General features: G+C 38.4%; 1 protein-coding gene across 6 annotated transcripts in view; it reads left to right on the top strand.

Annotated features, from left to right (window-relative positions):
• Positions 1 to 21,806, top strand: part of ADAM23 (ADAM metallopeptidase domain 23) — a 410,305-nt gene extending 388,499 nt beyond the window's left edge. For 2 of the 6 annotated variants that reach the window (XM_077275749.1, XM_077275752.1), the window contains exon 26: positions 21,558 to 21,740. In XM_077275749.1, the coding sequence (XP_077131864.1) occupies positions 21,558 to 21,603 (46 nt within the window). In that variant the 3' untranslated portion in view covers positions 21,604 to 21,740. Of the gene's footprint in view, positions 1 to 4,379; positions 4,471 to 21,557 lie in introns of all 6 variants that reach the window. The other 4 variants (XR_013218285.1, XM_077275748.1, XM_077275750.1 and 1 more) reach the window with 4 other exon arrangements.
• The last annotated feature ends 535 nt before the right edge of the window (positions 21,807 to 22,341 follow it).

Genomic DNA, 22,341 nt, shown 5'->3' with positions numbered 1-22,341 from the left:
CCTGAACATTTATCAGGAAGGGCCAACACAGGTTCGGGAGAAACCAACTGCACATCAGAGTATTCTGACATCACAGCCAATGCCAGCAGTGTAGTACTATGGGGAGTTTTCATGAAACTAATTATCTTAACTTGCAACTGATATTGCAATGATTCAAGACTCTGGTATTCCTTAACCAAATCATGACTCATATGTGTCACATTCGCCACATACAGTAGATACAGAGCGTATGAACGGGATCCATACTGGTGAAAAAGACAAAAGTACAGGCCAATTGTAATGTGACACTAGTCACTACTCACAGACAAGCCGTGAGGCTGGGTAGTCAAGAGGTCAGAGGTCAAAAGTCAGGAGTGTATGTCATTAACAGAGAGGTGAGACAAAGTCGTAGTCAGGTCGCAGTCCGAAGTCAATTCCAAGAAGGAAGTGGATCATGACAAAAGGGCTAGGCAAACGGATGGTCAAGACAAATTCAATGTTCAGCAGCAAAAATCAGAATACAAGACTTGAAGCACAGAGCAAGCACACACCACTTGAGCAAGACTACAATTGGCAGAAATCTATGGCAAAGAGCTGGCTAAATAACCAGGTAATTATATAGCTGGCTAAATAACTAGGTAATTACCCTGATCATGAGACACATAGAGGAAGACTCAGCACACCCTGGCCCTGATTGGATGGTTAAACTGTCAATGACGATACTGACAGTTCAGCATGTCTCAACTCTTGATTGGACGGCTGAGCTGTCTGCCACCAAACTGACATCTCAGCTTGCCTCTGCTCTAGATTGTACTGCAGAACAGTCATTTACAAAGTCTAGATACACTGATAGGCGGGATCATGACACATAACAGGCAAAATTCCATCTTACATCTGTTTCTATGTAACTATGTATGAATGTAAGAGCACTTGCCCTGTATATTAAGTTAACAGTATCTATCCTCAGTATGAAGATAACAACACCCCCTTGTATATGAAGATAACAGAATTTCCTGTGTTTCCATGCTGCACACTGCCAAACTTCCCAGCTGAGAAACATGAAGTCTCACACAGCTGTCAAATACTCAGGCAGCAGAGATCCTCCACTTTAGCGTCTCTTTCTTAAAAAGCCATAGCAATTTTTAAGCCATAGCAATTATCATACAATTTATCACCATATTTTAGTTTCCAAATAGCATACAGTGTTTTTGAGAACAACCAAAACAACCAACAACATGGATAGCCAAAAGAATATCAAGCAGGAAGTACTGTAGGTAATAAAGTGCCTTTATTAGATAGAAATGGCAAAAAAACATAATAATGTGCGCGTATCAGGGCAAGAATTACATATACAGTATATATAAAAAAAACAGATATAAAGGCACACCAGATAGCCTTATTTACAAATATATTCCTCTGTTGTGCAATCCAAAAAATTAAATTCATAGTGGTAAAAAAACAAGAATTCATAATAGCGTGTTAGTAATATAATTAAATCAATCAGTGTGGATAATATATAAGATAAAAATCACAAAAATGTGCCACCAAAAGTGCAATGTGCAAGGCAAGGGATACAAAAGACCATTTTATGGTCACCACATCTAAATGATCAACAACAATTAAAGTGCTACGTGCAAGGAGGAGGTACGACAATATATCAGTAATATACCTTTAAGGGTCACCACTTCCCGTAACTGTGCACCCCTTTATTGTCTCTGGTGTGTCTGTTGTTAAACTACAGGGTTTTTGAGAAAGATTTTATATTTTCATTCCCCTCTATTTCATGAAGTTTTCCAGTAAGCTATAGGTCCTCTTTAAGTTGTTCATAAAGATAGATATTTGTTGGCAGACTCTATATATTGTGAATCATTCAACATCTGAATCTTGTTATGTATCATTTCAATGAGATCAGCAGCACTAGGGTATTTTGCAGTTTCTCATGTTCCCCTTGCCATAGAAATAATCATGTTAGATTAAAAGTTTGTGCATGTAGTGGGGACAAAAACTTTTCGAATTGTCAGTCAAATGAAATGGCCAAACTAACTGATATGTCAAGAATTATCAGAATTTACAGTAATTCAATACTAATCAGAAATCTAGTTTTGGTGACAAAGCCCATTCTTGCACCGATTTACAGATTACACATACAAGATTGGTTTATTGTGAAAATGCAGTCTTTTATCCTGTTATATATGTCATGTTGACATGAGCTAGTGTAATCTGTATTTATGTGAATTCACTTTGCAGTAACTGTTAAAGGTATTTTTGTTGTGTGTAGCCTTTCTAGATGCTGTGTTATACTTCTTTGTGTAGTTTGAGTTTTGTAATCTGTTGTAGATGTAGTGATAGTGTTTTGTCTTGTGTAGAGTCTGATATGGGGAATAAGTTAGTGGGATACAGTAAAAAATATCAATATCAAATATCATTTTCATAGAAGGTACTATAGGTTTGAATGCTAATTATTGTGTTTTGCAAGCACTGAACTGTTATTGTTAGTAGATGCTATAATGGTTTGCACCAAATGAATTTTCAGCAGGTAAGTACTATAAGACTTTTCCAGTGGATACAGAAAGCCTGCTATTGTTTGAACACCTATTTACTTGTTTGCCTTATGAGTATACAATTCTACTGTTTCAAACATATCAATGTATTTTAATGGCTGCACTAATGAAAATGTAGCACAGCGTAAAGTACATTGTGCTGAGACAAAAATGAAGTTTAATTTTGAAAATTCTAATTATTCAATTATAGAACAATTCTGTCGAAGATACAAAGGGATAGCTTACCATTGTTTATTATACTATTATTAAAAGGAACCCGACACTTGATTCATACTGCCTGAACCCCAGGCAGCCAGAGACAGGGAAAGGTTCCCTCTTTACAAACCAGTATGATGTACTCTGAAACGTTAAGGTATTTCAGGGTAAAAATTTAAATTGAGGCAGGCGATGAGGTGACTAGTCACTGATGTATTTCCCCACCAGTTTGTCCCTGCCCAGTCAGCTAGACTGACCGATTGCTCCCTATGCGTGCATTTATTATTGGGCATAATGGTAGCGATATGTTTGCAGTATTAGAGGGTTATGCTTTGCACTAAAAAATTAAAGTAAAAAGAGATGGCTACAGGGTGGTTAAAAGCTTCTTGCTTAAAAAGTTCTTTATCCAGTTGATTAAGTCTGGACTTGAGGTCCCACAGGAGATCGTCTTTCCGCTTTTTGGGGAATTCTGGAAGCTAAGAGCCTTACTCTATCTTGTGAAAGTCAACATCCTTCACATAAGACACACAAGAGAGTACAAGGGGTATCAGAAAAGGGACTTCTCTGTGTTTGTTTTGCTATTTCTACTAGAAAGTCAAATACCCTTTTGTAGTCCTCCCACAATAAATCAGTGTATGAGTAATATATGTTAGTGTAATAGAGATTCAGGTGGGACATGTAACATGTCTGTATTCAGTGGAATTGGTGGCTCAGTGTAGAGGTTTAACTAAATTACATTAACAGACAGGAAAATAAAATGTTACATTTAGTCTGAGAAACCACTTATCTAAATTTTGTACTGCATGAAACCTGTCTATATAAGAAATCTGACAATGATCTGCACAAGCAAGCTGTGAGTTATAGAAGTGAATACAAAGTGACGAGGTTATGGAAATGCCAACGTGTGACTATGAGATGATTATTTCAAGGATCCTTCAGTTTTCAAGTGTTCTCTATGCTGTTTAAAGATAATTACCCTGAAGGGTCTCATGCATCACCTCTTTTTTTTAGCTTGCTCACTACGTATCATTGTTTGATGGATCATGCAAATGTCAAATAAATTGCTTTGATGTACAGGAGAGTCCGTTGGATCTGAAGACCCTTGTTAAAATGATTAAAGTATAAATAGCATTTACAGAATTTATACAAATAGGGCAATTTAATTGTTACAACTTAGACTCATATCTTTTACATGAGCTGAAAAAAATGTTACACAATGGATATCCCATTTCTTACTCTAATGTGTTCTCTTCTTCCTGGACAAGGAAAAGAAACAGTACACATTAAAGTCATATTTCATTCCAAAATATGTAAAAGGTGAAAAAAACAATAAAAAACAAATGCAGAAAACAAAATTGTATTACCCTTCAAGTATCCTATTACTAAAACACTAAACTTTATTGATAAAACTCCCCTAAACAATTTTATTGCAAAATAATGTGCTGTTAAATGGTTAGCAGTTAAAAGCTTAATGGAATGAGGTCAGTGCAGCAAATGAATTAAAAAAAATCCTCATTTACTTGATGAGGTAAAAAGAGAGATTAATAGAGATTAATCTGTATGTATTTCGTAGATTAGAACACAAAATGATTTGCCTTTTGTGGTTGGTTCTTATGTTTTTCTTCCCATAATCCTTTATCACAGGTCCTAGTGCTACCAACCTTATAATAGGGTCCATCGCTGGTGCCATCCTGGTAGCAGCTATTGTCCTTGGGGGGACTGGATGGGGCTTTAAGTAAGGAACAACGCATGTCTTCTCTTCAGTGGCAATGCCATAACTCTTTCTGCTTACTGTATATCACATTTGAGTTTCTGCTACATGGTTCTAGTATTTCACTAATTCAAAATGTTAATTAAACCACAAGAATACAGAAATGAATGCTACTTGGGTGACAAGATAGCTGAAAAATTGAAGTATTTTTAGGGCACTTCTTCACAGAGTCTGAGCCCCATTTTGTTACTTTTGTGATTTGATGTAGTCAGTGAATCTTGAGGATATGTGTAGAAGAGGATGAGTTTGGTGTCCTTTATCCACTTGCCCAACTGAACACTCAGCCATGAAGTGTTGGCCTGCGGAGCCAGATTTGAGTGTTGAATTTTCAAGGACAATCAACTGATCAAATATCCAGAAATGTTGAAAATATCAATAGCTGTAAATGCCTACTGACATAATGGGGGAAGTTTATTGGACCACGTAAGTGAACTAATAGTGTAAAATTACACTAGACAGTCTAAAAATTTGCCAAGTGTATCAAACAGCCTAAACTGTAATACATTTGGCACATTTTAAAACTGTCTAGAGTAGATTACATTTTGATGGTTTTAGTAAACCTGCCCCGTGTCTCCGTAGACATGCCACATCAACATTCGTGCATCTTTTGGGAATTAATTGGGATTCATTTCTGGATGTCACATAAACACCCCTATTCATAAAGTTGTTTTCAACAGTTTCCTGGCGAAAAACACTTTCAAATGTTGCAAAATTTCTACATTATTCGTAAGTTGCACAAACATTTTGAGGCCAAAACGGGCAGAGCATCGGCAGGATGTGCCCATGCCTTCATGTCTATTTCATAAAAATTTATGCCACTTTAGTAGTATGAATTTTGCCATAAATGCAGTCCAGTTTGACTGTCAGCTATAAGAAGGACCTAGTACTTTAAGTGGCGTGTTCCTCTAAATGTATTGAGTACATTTTACTCCAACATTCCCATTCATTAAGACTGATGTACACATAGTCAATCTTAATGAATCGGGGCCAAATAGTTTGGCCTGCAGAAGAAATTGGAGGCAAGGGAGACATGAAACTCTAGCAAAGGTTTATTAGCTCCCAAAAAGAATCAGATTTTATATGATCTCCTCCATTGTGTAAAGCACAGCACAGTCTGACACTTCTTCCATTATAGGGGAGACAAATCTGTATACCAGCTGTTTTCTATCATGTATAACAATATTATCAGCATGATGAGACCTGTACAGGTGCAGAACATCTGTCCACAGCAATCACATGATATAAATGAGATGGTTTGTAGTAAAAACCCTATTGCACACACATTAGCAACACTAGCAATAACAGCCATTACTTAGGACATAAAGATAGCTTAAATATAGATTATCATCAAATTTTGCAAGCACATAATGTACATTGCCCTTGAGAGATGCTACTAATCTAATTTCTCTGTACCTAGTTTCATACTTACCAGGCGCCATCTTCAAATTTTATCTGCACCGCTCCGGTTAGTGTCCAGCACTTTGAGGCCTGCCGGATCACTCCAGTGTAAGTCTATGAGAGCCAGAACGGGGCCAGAACGAGGATCCCATAGACTTACACTGAGAGCGTGTGATTGTTACCTCTGACTTCCAGTCAATCAGAAGTTGCAGTCACAAGATGGTGGCGTGGGATGGGAGCCGCGCTGGAAAAAGCAGAAGAGAACAGCAGGAAAGTATAATGCTGGGGGCAGGAAACATAGATTAGTAGCACCACTCCAGCACTGCAATAAAAACTAAACGCTGGAGTGGTGCTTTAAGAATAAATATCTGTAACATAATTTTCCTTTGTTGTTCATTTGTGTTTTAAAATCTATTAGTTTTTTGACAGACAAATGAAATGGTTGTGGATTGTATTAACCCTTACATGCTTAAATGCAATGGAAGTGATGCTTTTAGATTGTAGTTGGCATCAAATGAAATACGTGATTATGTTAAGACATTTTCACAGAAAAGTTTGCCTTTCGAGTATGTTATCAATCTCTTGTCTAAAACTTGGACATATTTATAACTCTCCTTAATATGTAATATAATGAAAAGGTTTATTAGCCAGTATTGACCCGGAATAATGTCCTGCTGGATTTCCATTCTAATCTACTAGATTTCCTGACACCACATAAGGATATCACTTATTCACTTTATGCTCAAGCCTCTAGTAATAATGTGAAAAGAAATCCATGAACACTGATGTTATCATACACGCCAGTCACATTATCTCACTACCTAGCTGTAAAAGGCGAGTGCATATTTAAATGAATTACTGAAACCTGACCATAGATATTAAGTGAGTTTTGGCAGCACTGCTGTCATGTGCATAGTAGATTACATTTTTTGTCTGCTCCTGTGTCCCACAATAGAGGTTCCTGGGCACCTCTCATGTCACACAACTATAAATAAAAGACATGATGGAGAATTCATTGAGGGTTTTTTGCTAGTTTTCTATGTCGCTCAGAAATGTTTGTGCAAATTTTTGCTGTTTTAAGGCAATATTGCCACTTTTGAAAAAGTTGGTGGAGAAGTGGTCATGGTTTGCAATGCAGATAAACTATAAGCAAGTTTTATGAATTGTGACTTAGCCACAGTTCTCCCTCCAGTAGGAGTGGAATATAAAACGGAAAAACAGCTCTATACAAAAGTGAAACCCTCACCATAAAAATGCTGTCCATTCTGCAGGCACCATGCTATAGAGCAGGGGGGGTGAGTAGATTGATATGTAGTTTTGTGAGAAAAGACTCTGTATAACCTGTGATTTATTAATTTCATCCTCTGTTGTTTCTGTGATTTTAGGTTCAGTGGGCGGCTCTAGCAATGACTGACGGTAACCTCTGTAAACACACATATACACAGAAAGCTGTCAGTCACTGCTAGGACTGCCCACTGGACTCAGTACACATGAAGTTTACATGATGAAAACACGTTATACTGAATATTTTCTCACAAAACTATGTATCAATATTGATAAATCTGTCACACATAATGGCAAGCAACAGTCAAATCCAAGTTTCAAACCTCCTCTCATTATGAAATCTCCCTTTAGATTTATATAAATTAATCTTAATCACTGTGTATAAAAGGGAACTTGCCAGCTGCTCTGTGCTGCCTGATCTAAGGGCAGCATGTATCAGACACTCAATGCATGATTCCAGCCATATTTGTTTAAAGCTGAAACACTGCAGCGTTTCAGAGAAAAACATGGTTTGATAGCAATCATTTACCTTGCCACATGGATGACTAGTTGGACAGGAAGGTCCCTGAGCTTCTCCCCGCCCGCTACCCTGGAGTTACAGGTCTCATCCAGTGTATGTGTATGGGGAGAGACCTGTAAATCCTGGGCTTCGGGTGGGTAGAAGCACAAGGACCCTCCTGTCCAACTGGTGACCTATGTGGCAAGGTAACGTATGGCTATCAATCCATATTTTTCTTTAAAACGCTGCAGTTTGGATGAGATGAGCAGCAGCCTGGGAACCTTTTAGAAGCTGCTTATTGTTCTGATCTGTTATACTTGACAGGATGGAGGCTCATGACTTAGTACTTAGAGAAAATAGCAACATAAAAAGTTTTTACTTTGTGATCTCAAACTAAGTTTGTTAATTGTTTTATTGTTAATTCTACTTTCAAACCTTAAAAAAGACAAAAGTTTAAAGAAGCACTCCTCCTTCAATCAATTTTTATCCTCTTAATCTGTTGAAGTTATCATATTATATAGCACTGTGCACTTACAAATGCTCATTTTGCCCTTGTTCACAGCTAATTCTTCTGTTTTCCATTAGGTCTATGACATCATGTGAATAAAATCTGACGAGCTGAATCCTTCTAGGCTATATGTGGAAAAAGGAAGACTATTTCCCTGTATGAGCCATGAGTTGAAGAGGCAAATGATAAATGCAGGGATAAGAGACTTCTTGTTTGTACATAGAGCAGAGGAAAGAGAAGAATCAGCTGGGTAGAAGGGAAAAGTGAGACATTGTAAGTACACAGTGCTATATAATACAGTGGCGTGTAAAAGTTTGGTCACCCCTGGTCCAAATTACTACTATTGTGAACAGTTAAGCAAGATGAAAATGAAATTATCTCTAAAAGGCCTAAAGTTGAAGATGACACATTTCCTTTGAAATTTAGGCAATTTTTTTTCACATTTTAAAGATTACTAAGTGGAAAATGGGCCAATGCAAAAGTTTATTCACCCTGCATGGTTAGTATCTATTAGCAATCTTTTTGCTTTTGAGGGCTTTTCATCCATTCTTCCTTGGAAAATTCTTGCAGTTCTATGAGATTCCTGGGTCGTCTTGCATGCTCTGCTATTTTGAGCTCTAGCCACAGATTTTCAATGATGTTCAGATCAGGGGACTGTGAGAGCCATTGCAAAACTTTCAGCTTGTGCCTTTTGAGGTAGTCTTTTGTGGATTTTGACATGTGTTTATGATCATTATCCATTTGTAGAAGCCATCCTCTTTTCAACTTCAGCTTTTTTACAGATGGTGATATGTTTGCATCAAGAATTTGTTGAAATTTAATTGAATCCATTTTCACCTCTACCTGTGAAATGTTCCCCTTACCATTTGCTGCAACACAACCCCAAAGCATTACTGATCCACTCCCATACTTAATGGTTGGCAAGATGTTCTTTTCCTGCAATTCTGTGCCCTTTTTTCTCCACACATACCTTTGATCATTGTGGCCAAAGAGTTCTATTTTAACCTCATTGGTTCACAGGACTTGTTACCAAAATGCATCAGACTTATTTAGATGTTCTTTTGCATACTTCTGATGCTGAATGTTATGGTGAGGACGTATAAGAGCTTTACTTCTGATAACTCTTCCATGAAGCCCATATTTGTTCAGGTGTCTCTGAACAGTAGAACAATGTACCACAACTCCAGAGTAATCTAAATCTTTCTGAAGATCTTTTGCAATCAAGCGGGAGTTCTGATTTCCCTCTCCAGCAATCGTTTGAGCAGCCCTCACTGAAATGTTTCTTGGTCTTCCAGACCTTATCTTGTCCTCCACTGCTCCTGTTAACCCTTTTCTGCAATTGGACGTACTATCCCATCCATGTGACCTGGGACTTAATTCCCATAGACGGGATAGTACCTCATATGCATTCAGCCGCGCTCACGGGGGGGGCTTGGCCGATCTTGGTCGGGTGTCAGCTGATTATCACAGACACCCGGGACTAAGTGCCAGAAGTGGTAATGGACTGTTCCCGGCACTTTAACCCCGGAACACTGCGGTTAAACAAGATTGCAGTGTCCCAGTGGCATAGAGAAGCATTGCGCAGGGAGGGGGCTCCCTGCGTGCTTCCCTGAGATCCTCAGAACAACACAATGTGATTGCGTTGTTCTGAGGTTCTTCCTGCCTGCAGACCGCCAGATCCAAGATGGCCGCGGGGTCCTTCCGGGTCCTGCAGGGAGATGGCTTGTCAGTGCCTGCTGAGAGCAGGACATGAGAAGACTCCTTCACTGCCTTTCAGATTGTTGATCTGATACAGTGCTGTGCGAAGTGTCAGATCAGCAATCTGACTTTATACAGTGATGTCCCACCCTGGGACAATGTAAAAAAGTTAAAAAAAAAATATACTGTGTAAAAATATATTTTTTTAAATTCCTAAATAAAGAAAAAAGAAAGAATATTGTCCCAATAAATACATTTCTTTATGTAAATGAAAAAAACAATAAAAGTACACATATTTAGTATTGCCGCGTCCGTAACAACCCGATCTATAAAACTGTCCCACTAGTTAACCCCTTTGGTGAACACCGTAAAAAATAAATAATAAAAAAGAGGCAAAGAACAATGCTTTATCATCATACCACCGAACAAAAATTGGAATAACACTCGATCAAAAAGACGGATATAATTAAACATGGTACCACTGAAAACGTCATCTTGTCCCGCAAAAAACATACAGCGTCATCAGAGAAAAATAAAAAAGTTATAGCCCTCAGAATAAAGCGATGCAAAAATAATAATTTTTTATAAAATAGTTTTTATTGTATAAAAGCGCCAAAACATAAAAAAATTATATAAGTGAAGTATCGCTGTAATCATATTAATCCGAAGAATAAAACTGCTTTAACAATTTTACCACACACGGAACGGTATAAACGCCCCACACAAAAGAAATTCATGAATTGCTGGTTTTTGTTCATTCTGCCTCCCATAAATTGTAATAAAAAGCAATGAAAAAATGTCATGTGCCCGAAAATGGTACCAATAAAAACATCAACTCATCCCACAAAAGACAAGACCTCACATGACTCTGTGGGCCAAAATATGAAAAAATTAAAGCTCTCAAAATGTGGTGATGCAAAAACTATTTTTTGCATTAAAAAGCTTCTTTTAGTGTGTGACAGCTGCCAAACATGAAAACCCGCTTTAAAAACCTGCTATAAATAGTAATTCAAACCCCCCCTTTATCACCCCCTTAATTAGGGAAAAATAATAAAACGAAAAAATGTATTTGTTTCTATTTTCCCATTGGGGATAGGGTTAGGGCTAAAGTTAGGGTTAGGGTTGGGGCTAAAGTTAGGGTTAGGTTTGGGGCTAGAGTTGGGGTTAGGGTTTGGATTACGTTTGCGGTTGGGGTTAGGGTTGGGATTAGGGTTAGGGGTGTGTCAGGGTTAGGGGTGTGGTTAGGGTTATGGTTAGGGTTGGGATTAGGGTTAGGGGTGTGTTGGGGTTAGGAATGTGTTGGGGTTAGGGGTGTGGTTAGGGTTGGGATTAGGGTTAGGGGTGTGTTTGGGTCAGGGGTGTGGTTATGGTTATGCTTGGGATTAGGGTTAGGGGTGCGTTCTGGTTAGGGTTGGAGTTAGAATTGGGTGGTTTCCACTGTTTAGGCCCATCAGGGGCTCTCCAAACACAACATCGCGTCCGATCTCAATTCCAGCCAATTCTGCGTTGAAAAAGTAAAATGGTGCTTATTCCTTTCTGAGCTCTGCCGTGCGCCCAAACAATGGTTTATCCCCACATATGAGGTAACAGCGTACTCAGGACAAATTGGACAACAACTTTTTGGGGTCCAATTTCTCCTGTTATCCTTGGGAAAATAAAAATTTGGGGGCTAAAAAATGATTTTTTTGTGGGAAAAAAAAGATTTTTTACTTTAAAGGCTCTGCGTTATAAACATTAGTGAAACACTTGGGGGTTTAAAGTTCTCACAACACATCTAGTTAAGTTCCTTGGGGTCTAGTTTCCAAAATTGGGTAAATTGTGTTTTTTTTTACTGTTTAGGCACATTAGTAGCTCTGCAAACGCAACTTGACGCCCGCAGACCATTCCATCAAAGTCTGCATTCCAAACACCACTTCTCTTCCGAGCCCCGACGTGTGCCCAAACAGTAGTTTTCTCCCACATATGGGGTATCAGCGTACTCAGGACAAATTGCACAACAACTTTTGGGGTCCAATTTCTCCAGTTATTTTTGGGAAAATACATAATTGTGGACTAAAAAATCATTTTTGTGAAAAAAATGATGTTTTATTTTCAGGCTCAGCTTTATAAACTTTAGTGAAACACTTGGGGGTTCAAAGTTCTCACAACACATCTAGATAAGTTTCTTAGGGGTCTATTTTTCAATATGGGGTCACTTGTAAGGGGTTTCTACTGTTTAGGTACATCAGGGGCTCTGCAAATGCAACGTGATGTCTGCAGACCTTTCCATCAAAGTCTGCATTCTAAAACGGCTCTCCTTCCCTTCCGAGCTCTGTCAAACGGTGGTTTCCCCCCACATATGGGGTATCACCGTACTCAGAACAAATTGCACAACAACTTGTGGGGTCCAATTTCTCCTGTTACCCTTGGGAAAATACAAAACTGGGAGCTAAAAAATCATTTTTGTGAAAAAAAAATTATATTTTATTTTCACGGCTCTGCGTTATAGACTTTAGTGAAACACTTGGGGGTTCAAAGTTCTCACAACACATCTAGATATGTTCCTTGGAGGGTCTATTTTTCAATATGGGGTCACTTGTAAGGGGTTTCTACTGTTTAGGTACATTAGGGGCTCTGCAAATGCAACGTGACGCCCGCAGACCATTTCATCAATGTCTGCATTCTAAAACGGCGCTCCTTCCCTTCCGAGCTCTGTCAAACGGTGGTTTCCCCCCACATATGGGGTATCAGCGTACTCAGGACAAATTGCACAACAACCTTTGGGGTCCAATTTCTCCTCTAACCCTTGGGAAAATAAAAAATTGGGGGCGAAAATATCATTTTTGTGGAAAAATATCATTTTTTTATTTTTACGGCTCTACATTATAAACTTCTGTGAAGCACTTGGTTATTCAAAGTGCTCACAACACATCTGATAAGTTCCTTAGGGGGTCTACTTTCCAAAATGGTGTCACTTGTGGGGGGTTCCACTGTTTAGGCACATCAGGGGCTCTCCAAACGCGACATAGCGTCTGATCTCCATTCCAGCTAATTTTGCATTGAAAAGTCAAAAGTCGCTCCTTTCCTACCGAGCTCTGCTATGCGCCCAAACAGTGGTTTACCCCCACATATGGGGTATCGGCTTACTCAGGACAAATTGTACAACTTTTGGGGTCCAATTTCTCCTGTTACCATTGGTAAAATAAAACAAATTGGATCTGAATTAAATTTTTTGTGAAAAAAGTTAAATGTTCATTTTTTTTAAACATTCAAAAATTTCTTGTGAAGCACCTGAAGGATTAATAAACTTCTTGAATGTGGTTTTGAGCACCTTGAGGGGTGCAGTTTTTAGAATGGTGTCACTTTTGGGAATTTTCCTTCATAGACCCCTCAAAGTGACTTCAAATGTGATGTGGTCCTTAAAAAAAAATGATGTAAAAATGAGAAATCGCTGGTCAACTTTTAACCCTTATAACTTCCTAACAAAAAAAAAATGTGGTTCCAAAATTGTGCTGATGTAAAGTAGACGTATCGGAAATGTAACTTATTAAGTATTTTGTGTGACATATCTGTGCGATTTAAGGGCATGAAAATTCAAATTTGGAAAATTGCAAAATTTTCAAAATTGTCGCCAAATTTTCGTTTTTTTCACAAATAAACACAAGTCATATGAAAGAAACTTTACCACTAACGTGAAGTAAAATATGTCTCGAGGAAACGGTGTCAGAATCTCCGGGATCCATGGAAGCATTCCAGAGTTATTACCCCATAAAAGGACAGTGGTCTGAATTGTAAAAATTCGCCCTGTCATTAACATGCAAACCACCCTTGGGGGTTGAAGGGTTAACTGCCATTTCTTATTACATTTGGAACTGAGGAAAGGGTAACTTCAAAACACTTTGCTATCTTCTTATAGCCTTTTCCTGCTTTGTAGAAGTCCACCATTTTTTCCAGAGTGCTAGGAGAAGCTGCTTAGAAGAACCTATGGCTACAATTTTTTGGCACAACTTTAGATGACGCTGGATTTTTATAAAGCTGGAAATTTGCATTACCTCATCTTTCCTAATGATGATGGTGAACAAGCCATAACCCTTTCAAGCTAATTAAGGTCTGAAACCTTGGTCAAAGTTTTCCAAGCACACAAATCTCTAAGTCTACGTTCACATTTGCGGTCTGCGCCGCAGCGTCGCCGCATGCGTCATGCGCCCCTATATTTAACATGGGGGCGCATGGACATGCGTCGCACTTGCGTTTTGCGCCGCATGCGTCCCTGCGGCGCCCGCGTCCGGGCGCAGAGGACGCAGCAAGTTGCATTTTTGCTGCGTCCAAAATCAATCAAAAAAAGGACGCATGCGGCGCAAAACGCAGTGTTGTGCATGCGTTTTGCTGCGTTTTTGTTTGCGTTGTGCGTTGCGGCGCCGACGCTTCGGCGCACAACGCAAATGTGAACGTAGCCTAAGGGTGCCCAAACTTGTGCATTGGCCCATTTTCCTTTTTTTATTTTTAAAATGTAAAAACTGATAATTTTTTTTATGCCTAAAATACTTGTGTCATGTTTAACTTTAGGCCTTTTAGAGATCATTTCATCTTCAACATGCTGCAACTGTTCACAATAGGAGTAATTTTGATCATAGGTGCCCAAACTTTTATATGCCACTGTATGTTGCTTGCAATATATTAAGATGATAAAAACTTTGATGGGAGAAGTGCTTCTTTAATAAAGAAATGAAAAAAAAAAAGACAAAAATATTACCCTAATTTAAAAATTCTGCAGGTTGTAATAAATTATACAATTTACTTCGGAAAATTCATAGCTGTCAATCAAGGTAAGGATGAATCTACCATATATTATTGTTGGAAAAAAATTGATTTTTCTTCAAAAGCTATCTAGCCATTATCTTTGCACCCAAAGTGTCATTTTTCATTTAGCTTGAAAAGACAATTGAATTCTATTTTTCACTGATAACTCCATAAAATATATCCAATGTTAATTATTTCCTGTAGCAGAACCTCAATCTCTGGCCTGGCCTGGCCTAGCACACAGCTTGACGTGCATGTTATTATTCAAGGGAATGGGAACATTAAAATACACTTAAAATGAACTTTGGATGAAGGGACAAACTGTGGAATCCTTACTTACTGTATGCTTTTATCTGTCAGCTGCTTATGTAATAAGCTTGTAAAAACCCTCTATGCTATATTGGTGCTAGGTACTTGATAATGCTTGTCTGTATGGGCTGTTCTAACCTCTTATGTGGTGAGCAAGACCTGTTTTCTTTGTCTTGGTTAATTTACAAATGTTCACCATTAAATATGGTTTTAAAATAAAAATAGTTTAGTCATAAAGTAAAATGAAGATACTTTGCAAAATAGATGTCATTTTTATTGTGCATGGCTTTCCAGTGTTCTTGATGTTGATTTATGTTGCACTAGTTTTGTCGCAGTACTATAATTGTATTTTTAAAGGGTTTTGCCCATCTTATAAAGTGATGCCCGCTGATCATCACTTTATGATCGGTGGACATCCAACCTCTGAGACACCCAATAATACTCAGAATGAAGGGGATGCAGTGATGGTGTAAACTCTGAATCTCCCTACAATCCTGAAAATGATTGTGATTCTGCTGCATTGGTGGTGGAGCAGGTACTTGGGGTGCCGGTTTGAATGAAATTGCCATGTGGCCTCATTCAAGTGATTGGTTCCCTGCACATTAGGGTAACCGGATGCACCACTTTGCAGGGAAAACTTAGAATGTACCGCTGTGGTAAATACGTGCAGCATCCCCTTCATTTTCCAAGATTGGACCACCGCAATAATAAAATGATGGAATATAGGAAAACCCCTTAAATTTGTACTGACTTAACAGATAAAACATATGTGTGATTCACTTAAATAACTATATGAGGTGCAAAAGTTGCAGTTTATGAAAAAGTGTAATAGCTTCTTAATGAGACATTTAGGGTGAATTGTTACCAATTTTCACTGTGGCCAAGTCTCAAGGTGCACCTCTGTTGTGACTCACACATGGAGCCTCGTGTATTTTTATATCTTTATTTTAGAGGATAAATTACATTTATTTAAGTCTGTAAATTGTTACTGAATCAAAAAAATTAGGAAGTTTTGCACATATCTGTAAAATATTATAATATATAAGAATAGGGCTAGTGTAGTAGAGGGGTCTCTAAATCACTACTCGGTTTAGTACCTTAGCACTTGCCTTAATGGCTGCTGTCATTAATCAGTGCATGAAATAAAGTTTTATTCGTTCTCAACCAATTTGGCAAATGAGAACATGAGAAATGTCTGATGAGGACAGTTTGGGAAATGAAGTAAATACTGTCGTAAGGCTTTATTCACACATCAGTATTTTTGATCAGTATTTCATCAGTATTTGTATGCCAAAACCAGAAGTGTCTGAAAAACACAGAACACGTGTCAATTTTTCAACTATAGTTTTTCTCTGTAAATTCCACTCCTGATTTTGGCATGCAAATCCTGATGCAAAATATTGACCGGATACTGATGTGTGAAGAAGCCCTAATTCTTAGACAATGCAAGCTTAGACTAGAAAGTCGTAATATGTGTCCAATTTATCAGTATGGTTCCCGATGAATTTGGTGTATTTTTGTCCTTTGAACTTACAATTTATACCATATATTGCTGCACAATTATGGCTCATGGTGTTGCACGCTAGGCCATAACGTCTTTAAAAAAATAAAAACAAAAATATGCCCCCTTTAGCAAGGTTACGTCCTCTTGTCAGACAAGGTGTAGAGTTTCTAACACTTATAATAAATATGGTGCAAGTCATGAAAGGCCGTTTTTTTGGAGCACGTTGCCCAGAATTCTGGCACATTTAGCTTGATAAATCCCTTCCATATTGTGAGTTATTGAATGGTGAAACAGTTCATGTGTCTTACTGTCCAAAAAGGAGTTTAAATACTTAAATGAGCCCCTGAGAACTAAATTACACCTTCAAATCTGGGCTGAATTCTGGAATATGCTGCATGTAATTATAAAGTGCACACAAGATAGCAATCTACTAATGCCTTGTGTTTCTACCTACATTACCCACATCCCATCATTGTGGTATCTGAGTGTATTTGAGACATCGCTGATAAAGATTAGATTTTACACTGATACTTTTAAATTTATACATTAGCTGATAATCAACCTTAAAACTGATCATATCAAGTTTATCAAAGGTAATGTAATGGAAAATTACAGCATAAAAGAAACAAACCAAGGTCTGAATTCATATTTCTTCATGTAATGGGTTATATTGCACTCAATAAACCAGGGAGAAAGGTATGTTGTTACAAACATTTAGATTTAGATTTTGACCTAAAAAGGTTGATAATTATAATTACAGCTGTTACGGTCTAAACAACAATTAATGTAGCCTGAAATCATAAAGAAAACTACATATTGAACAAATAATGAATGAAATTGGAAATCAAATTCTGTGATCAGCTAATTAGAGGCCTATATGTCCGAGATACACAAATTTCTGACCAGGTCATGGTGATTGAAGGAAGCAAGAAGAGAGACCTGACATCAGCGTGAGCCAGAGCGTACGCTAATACTAGCAGAGGAGGGCATCGCAGAGTCTTAAGTCGGTGCTGCAACCCTTATAGAAGAGGGTGGAAGAAAATATATTCTATTCAACTGTATCCTGACTCTGAAGATGCAGATATAGTTGAAAGAAAATCTGACCGTCGGGGTGCACCTTCCTCATCCAGGTCCAGTGGTGGTCACATCCCCTGTGGACGCTGTGCCACTGTCTATAACCATTCATATTTCACAGATCTTCATGCAGGAAATCAAAGTCAACTTAAAAAAAATAAGTAGTTCAATAGGGGTACTGATCAAAAAGGTTTAGAGGTGAGAAGTAGTGATGAGCGAGTGTACTCTTTGCTCGGGTTTTCCTGAGCACGCTCGGGTAGTCTCCGAGTATTTATGACTGCTCGGAGATTAAGTTTTCATCGCCTCAGCAGCATGATTTACAGCTATTAGCCAGCTTGATTACATGTGGGGATTACCTAGCAACCAGGCAACCCCCACATGTACTCAGCCTGGCTAATAGCTGTAAATCATTTAGCTGCCGTGATGAAAACTAAATCTCCGAACACTAACAAATACTCGGAGGTCACCATAGTGTGCTCTGGAAAACCCGAGCAACGAGTACACTGATGTATGATGTATGAATTCCCTCGGCGCACGCACACTGTGCTGCAAGAATTTTCCTGTTTCTGAGCCGGGACTGGCAGGTACGTATGCGTTATGCATACCCCTAGCCAGTGCTCATCTGCTGGGCTTGTCCTTGATCCATACACTTGTGTTGAGCAAGGCCACCATCCCAACTCAGAAACCAGCGCGCGATCGCAACACACAGTGTGTGCACAGGGGGGTTCATAAATCTGCAGTCACACAAAGTGACTGCAGACTTATCCATTTAGACAGGTCAACCTCTTTAAGGAGAGAATTTTTAATACCTGATTATTTTTGTCTTCCTCTGGATCAATAAAGGGAAAGCAATTTCTAAAATGTATCTCTCCCCTTCTATCATCCACATCCTCTTCCCTCTACTGGTTTAAATTGTTGGACATTATAGATGAATTTGCTCGAGGTAGAATCATAGAATGTTAGAGTTGGAAGGGACCTCCAGGGTCATCGTGTCCAACCCCCTGCTCAATACAGGATTCACTAAACCATCTCAGACAGATGTCTGTCCAGCCTCTGTTTGAAGACTTCCGTTGAAGGAGAACTCGCCACCTCTCGTGGCAGCCCATTCCACTCATTTATCACCCTCACTGTCAAAAATTATTTTCTAATATCTAATCTATATCTTCTCCATTTCAGTTTCATTCCACTGCTTCTCATGTTTCCAAGTGCAAATGAGAATAAGGATGATTCCTCTACATGGTGACATCCCTTCAGATATTTGTAGACAGCTATTAAGTCTCCTCTTAGCCTTCTTCTTCTTCCCAGATCCTTTAACCATTCCATAAATCACCTTGCAAATTTTGAAAATGACAGCCAGCTAACGGTCATGTTTGCTGAATTGAAAAGTGTTAAAAAAAAGTCACCTTGCCATTCACCTGTCGATTAGCCCATTGTCTGATGCTCTATGCAATCCGGCTTCTTTTTTCCAATGTTCCCCATTATGCAATGTACTTGTGGTGCTCAGTACCTGTCTGATGTTGCAGCACACACTGTGGTGTCACAGGGTTGTGAGGTGCATTACCCAAGTTGCTGACCAGGCCTTGGGCAACCCACTACCTGACATCCTGTGTCACAATGTCACAAGCAACCCACTACCAGACGTCCTGTGTCAGAATGTCACAGGCAACCCACTACCAGACGTGCTGTGTCAGAATGTCACAGGCAACCCACTACCAGACGTCCTGTGTCAGAATGTCACAGGCAACCCACTACCATACGTGCAGTGTCACAATGTCACAGTCCTTCTCTGCGATGGACATCAGAAACAAAAGGCTAGACAACAGGCTGCATTGGGAGAGGTGAGCGGCTTTTGGTTTCTTGTGTTTTGCAGCCTACATTTATTAAGCCCTACAGTCTGGATTGACCCAACATCATGACGAGGAACATCCAATATGCATTGCGTAATGCAAATAAAATTTCCCTGCCAAATTCTAGTGATTGATTAGTTTAAATCTCAGAAGATTTCCTCATATCTAAAGGACATTTATCTTTTTTCAACCGTACTATGTAATATAGTAAAAGTAGAATCAGGTTTACAAAATCAATAACAGACAGGTAAAAATCAGCACAGAAAATAAGGGAAAAAAGAGATCAGCCAATGAAGAGCAGAAGGGCATGATTACAAAGTAGTAAAGTATATTCTATAAATAATGATAATTACAATAATACAGCAGAGCAGGTCAGCTATGTGCACTAAACCTGTCCATGAGATTAGGGGCCACAGCATAAATCCTTCAGGCACGCCTTACTTTGTTTAGTGCATATAGTTCAGTTTCTATTGTTAATTTTCGCTGTGGTCAAGATTTAGGCAAAATTATAATGACAGCTGTAAATATTTGTAGACAATGTTTCTATAAATGCTTCTATGTTGCCATAAAAAAAAACCCCATAAAATAGCAAGCGTTTACTTGAATGTAAGGAAGGACTTCATCAAAACTTTATAATGCAAAGAAAGCCTTAATGGAGTAGTGCTGCTTCAAATTCCTTAGCTCATCAGGTGGGCGCAGACTTTCAATATTTTTAGTCGATAGTATAAAATAACAATCTGAGCTTCTATTTGATGCCTCTGCACCACTGCTCCCATCATTGTTGATTGACTGCAGTGATTCTAATGTCTACAGCACTCATAATTGTGTTAGCCAATCACTGTGCTTAGTGAATCTGGGGACGTTATATGGCATAAGCCCAGTGATTGGCTGCAGTGGTTACAATAACTGTAGACATGATATCAGCGCTCTAGCTAATCATCAAAAGCAGCAGTGGAAAGACCACTAGACACTGGGAAGGTAAGCAAAAGCTCAGTTTTGTTATTTTGTAGTCTTCAATCCTATAGACAGAACAGTGCTGGTCATTGTCTCCTTCAAGACAATAGTAATAAAGGTGCAATGCATTGTCTGTTCGAGAGTCCTAGAGAAAATAGTCGATGTACCGCATGGAGGAGCGGAGATTGACACTTTCCATATATTAGATGATATGACGCTGTGTAACAAAATGCAAGGATCTTTTGATTTCTGGAGTTTCTTGTGGACCAGCTTGCTATCACCATGTATCAACCAGTATTAGTAAATTGGACAACATCTGGAGCTTTTATCTTTCTACATATAAATGTATATATATATATATATATATATATATATATATATATATATATATATATATATATTAGTACATGTATATATTTATATGCCACATTTGTGCTTTTTCAGCTCACATATATCTATTTATACCTGCCTGCTTTTTCCTGTGTCTTAAAAGTTTGTTTAAAATCACTTTTTTGTTTGGATTAATGAAAGTTCACAAGCGTGTCACAGAACACGTGGATGCATATGCCTATTTTTTAGACTACTGTTGTGTGTTTTGCATGTGGAACTGGTGGCGGTAGTGGTGCATATGCCAAGTGTTACCAGACTGAATGCATGAGCCCTATTGCTTGATGCCCCACATATAGCCAGATCATGGGGAGGTTGCACCAAGTGTATGTTGCCTTGTAATGTCATGCTCTATTTCTTCACAGACTTGCACAGCATAAGGAGAATGGACCTCAGTGTGCCGTGTACTTACCATTTAACAAAAACTTTAGAGCTGTTATCTCTTTACTAACCAATTAATGAGTCCATTCCCCTTGGTGTGCGTTGTGGAAACTATTCACAGATTTATTTTTTTTATGTATAAATTAGTTGGCTTCTATGGTAGAGCAACATTCACCAGCTGACACCGCTGTCCTATCACTATCAATATCCCTTTACATTATCACATTGCATACAACACAAATCTGGAATAATGGCACCAATTGATATATAAATTGGATAGATTTAATAACTTTTGCTCATTATTTGGACACTCCGCCTCTTGGTGATCTGCCTGCTCTGCCATAAACAGCCATTGCTTTGGGTTTATTCAATGTAAACTAACCATTCTTTTATTTTTTTTCACCATTTCTTTTTTATACATTTTGGAAGAAATGTCAAAAAGAGAAGATACGACCCATCTCAGTCTGGAATATAAATCAACTTTGCCGCAACGTCTTCCTTCACTGAGCCTGAGTTCATGACTCCGTGGAATCTGCTCGGTCTCCGCCATCACCATATATGTTAAGCCTTCAATACCACAGTAGAATATTATCAATGGCTTTTTTTTTAACATACGCCTAAGAAATCATATAGCACCTGGAAAGCGCATCAACCTAAACACATCCCATGAAGTCAATTAAAAAAAAAACTGCAATAGCTTCTTTTTTTTCCACGCAAGGCTGATTATGAGAAACAACCGAAACGTCTGGTAAACATTGTCTACCATAAGCATGACTAACTTTCCTCAACGAACACTGGTGAAAATCTAAGGCATGTCAATTTTTATTTTTTCAAAATAGAGCAAAGCTGCATGGCACAGTGCTAACTCAGAAACCAGCTATTAGGCCAACCTCCGACACCACCCTCAGCGTATAGAAGATGGAGAAACCCCAGACTATTTTATCACGTCACATCATTACCTGCTTTGCAGTCTTTTAAATTGAAAGCAAACTTTTGCTGAAATCCAAGCCATGATTTCTCTGCAGCGGCAGAGCGGACATGAAATCATTCAATGAATAAGAAATTATTAAGGACATGTACATATGAAAATAGAAATCTTTAAATTATCACGTTTCTGACTACAAAAAGCTTTACATGTATGTAAAATGTACTATATTAAAATACATTGAAATATATGCATATATTTATATGTATATAGGTATGTGCTATATAT

This window comes from Ranitomeya variabilis, chromosome 7, assembly GCF_051348905.1.
Source record: "Ranitomeya variabilis isolate aRanVar5 chromosome 7, aRanVar5.hap1, whole genome shotgun sequence".
Lineage (NCBI taxonomy): Eukaryota > Metazoa > Chordata > Amphibia > Anura > Dendrobatidae > Ranitomeya > Ranitomeya variabilis.
This window is presented reverse-complemented; position numbering and strand designations above follow the sequence as displayed.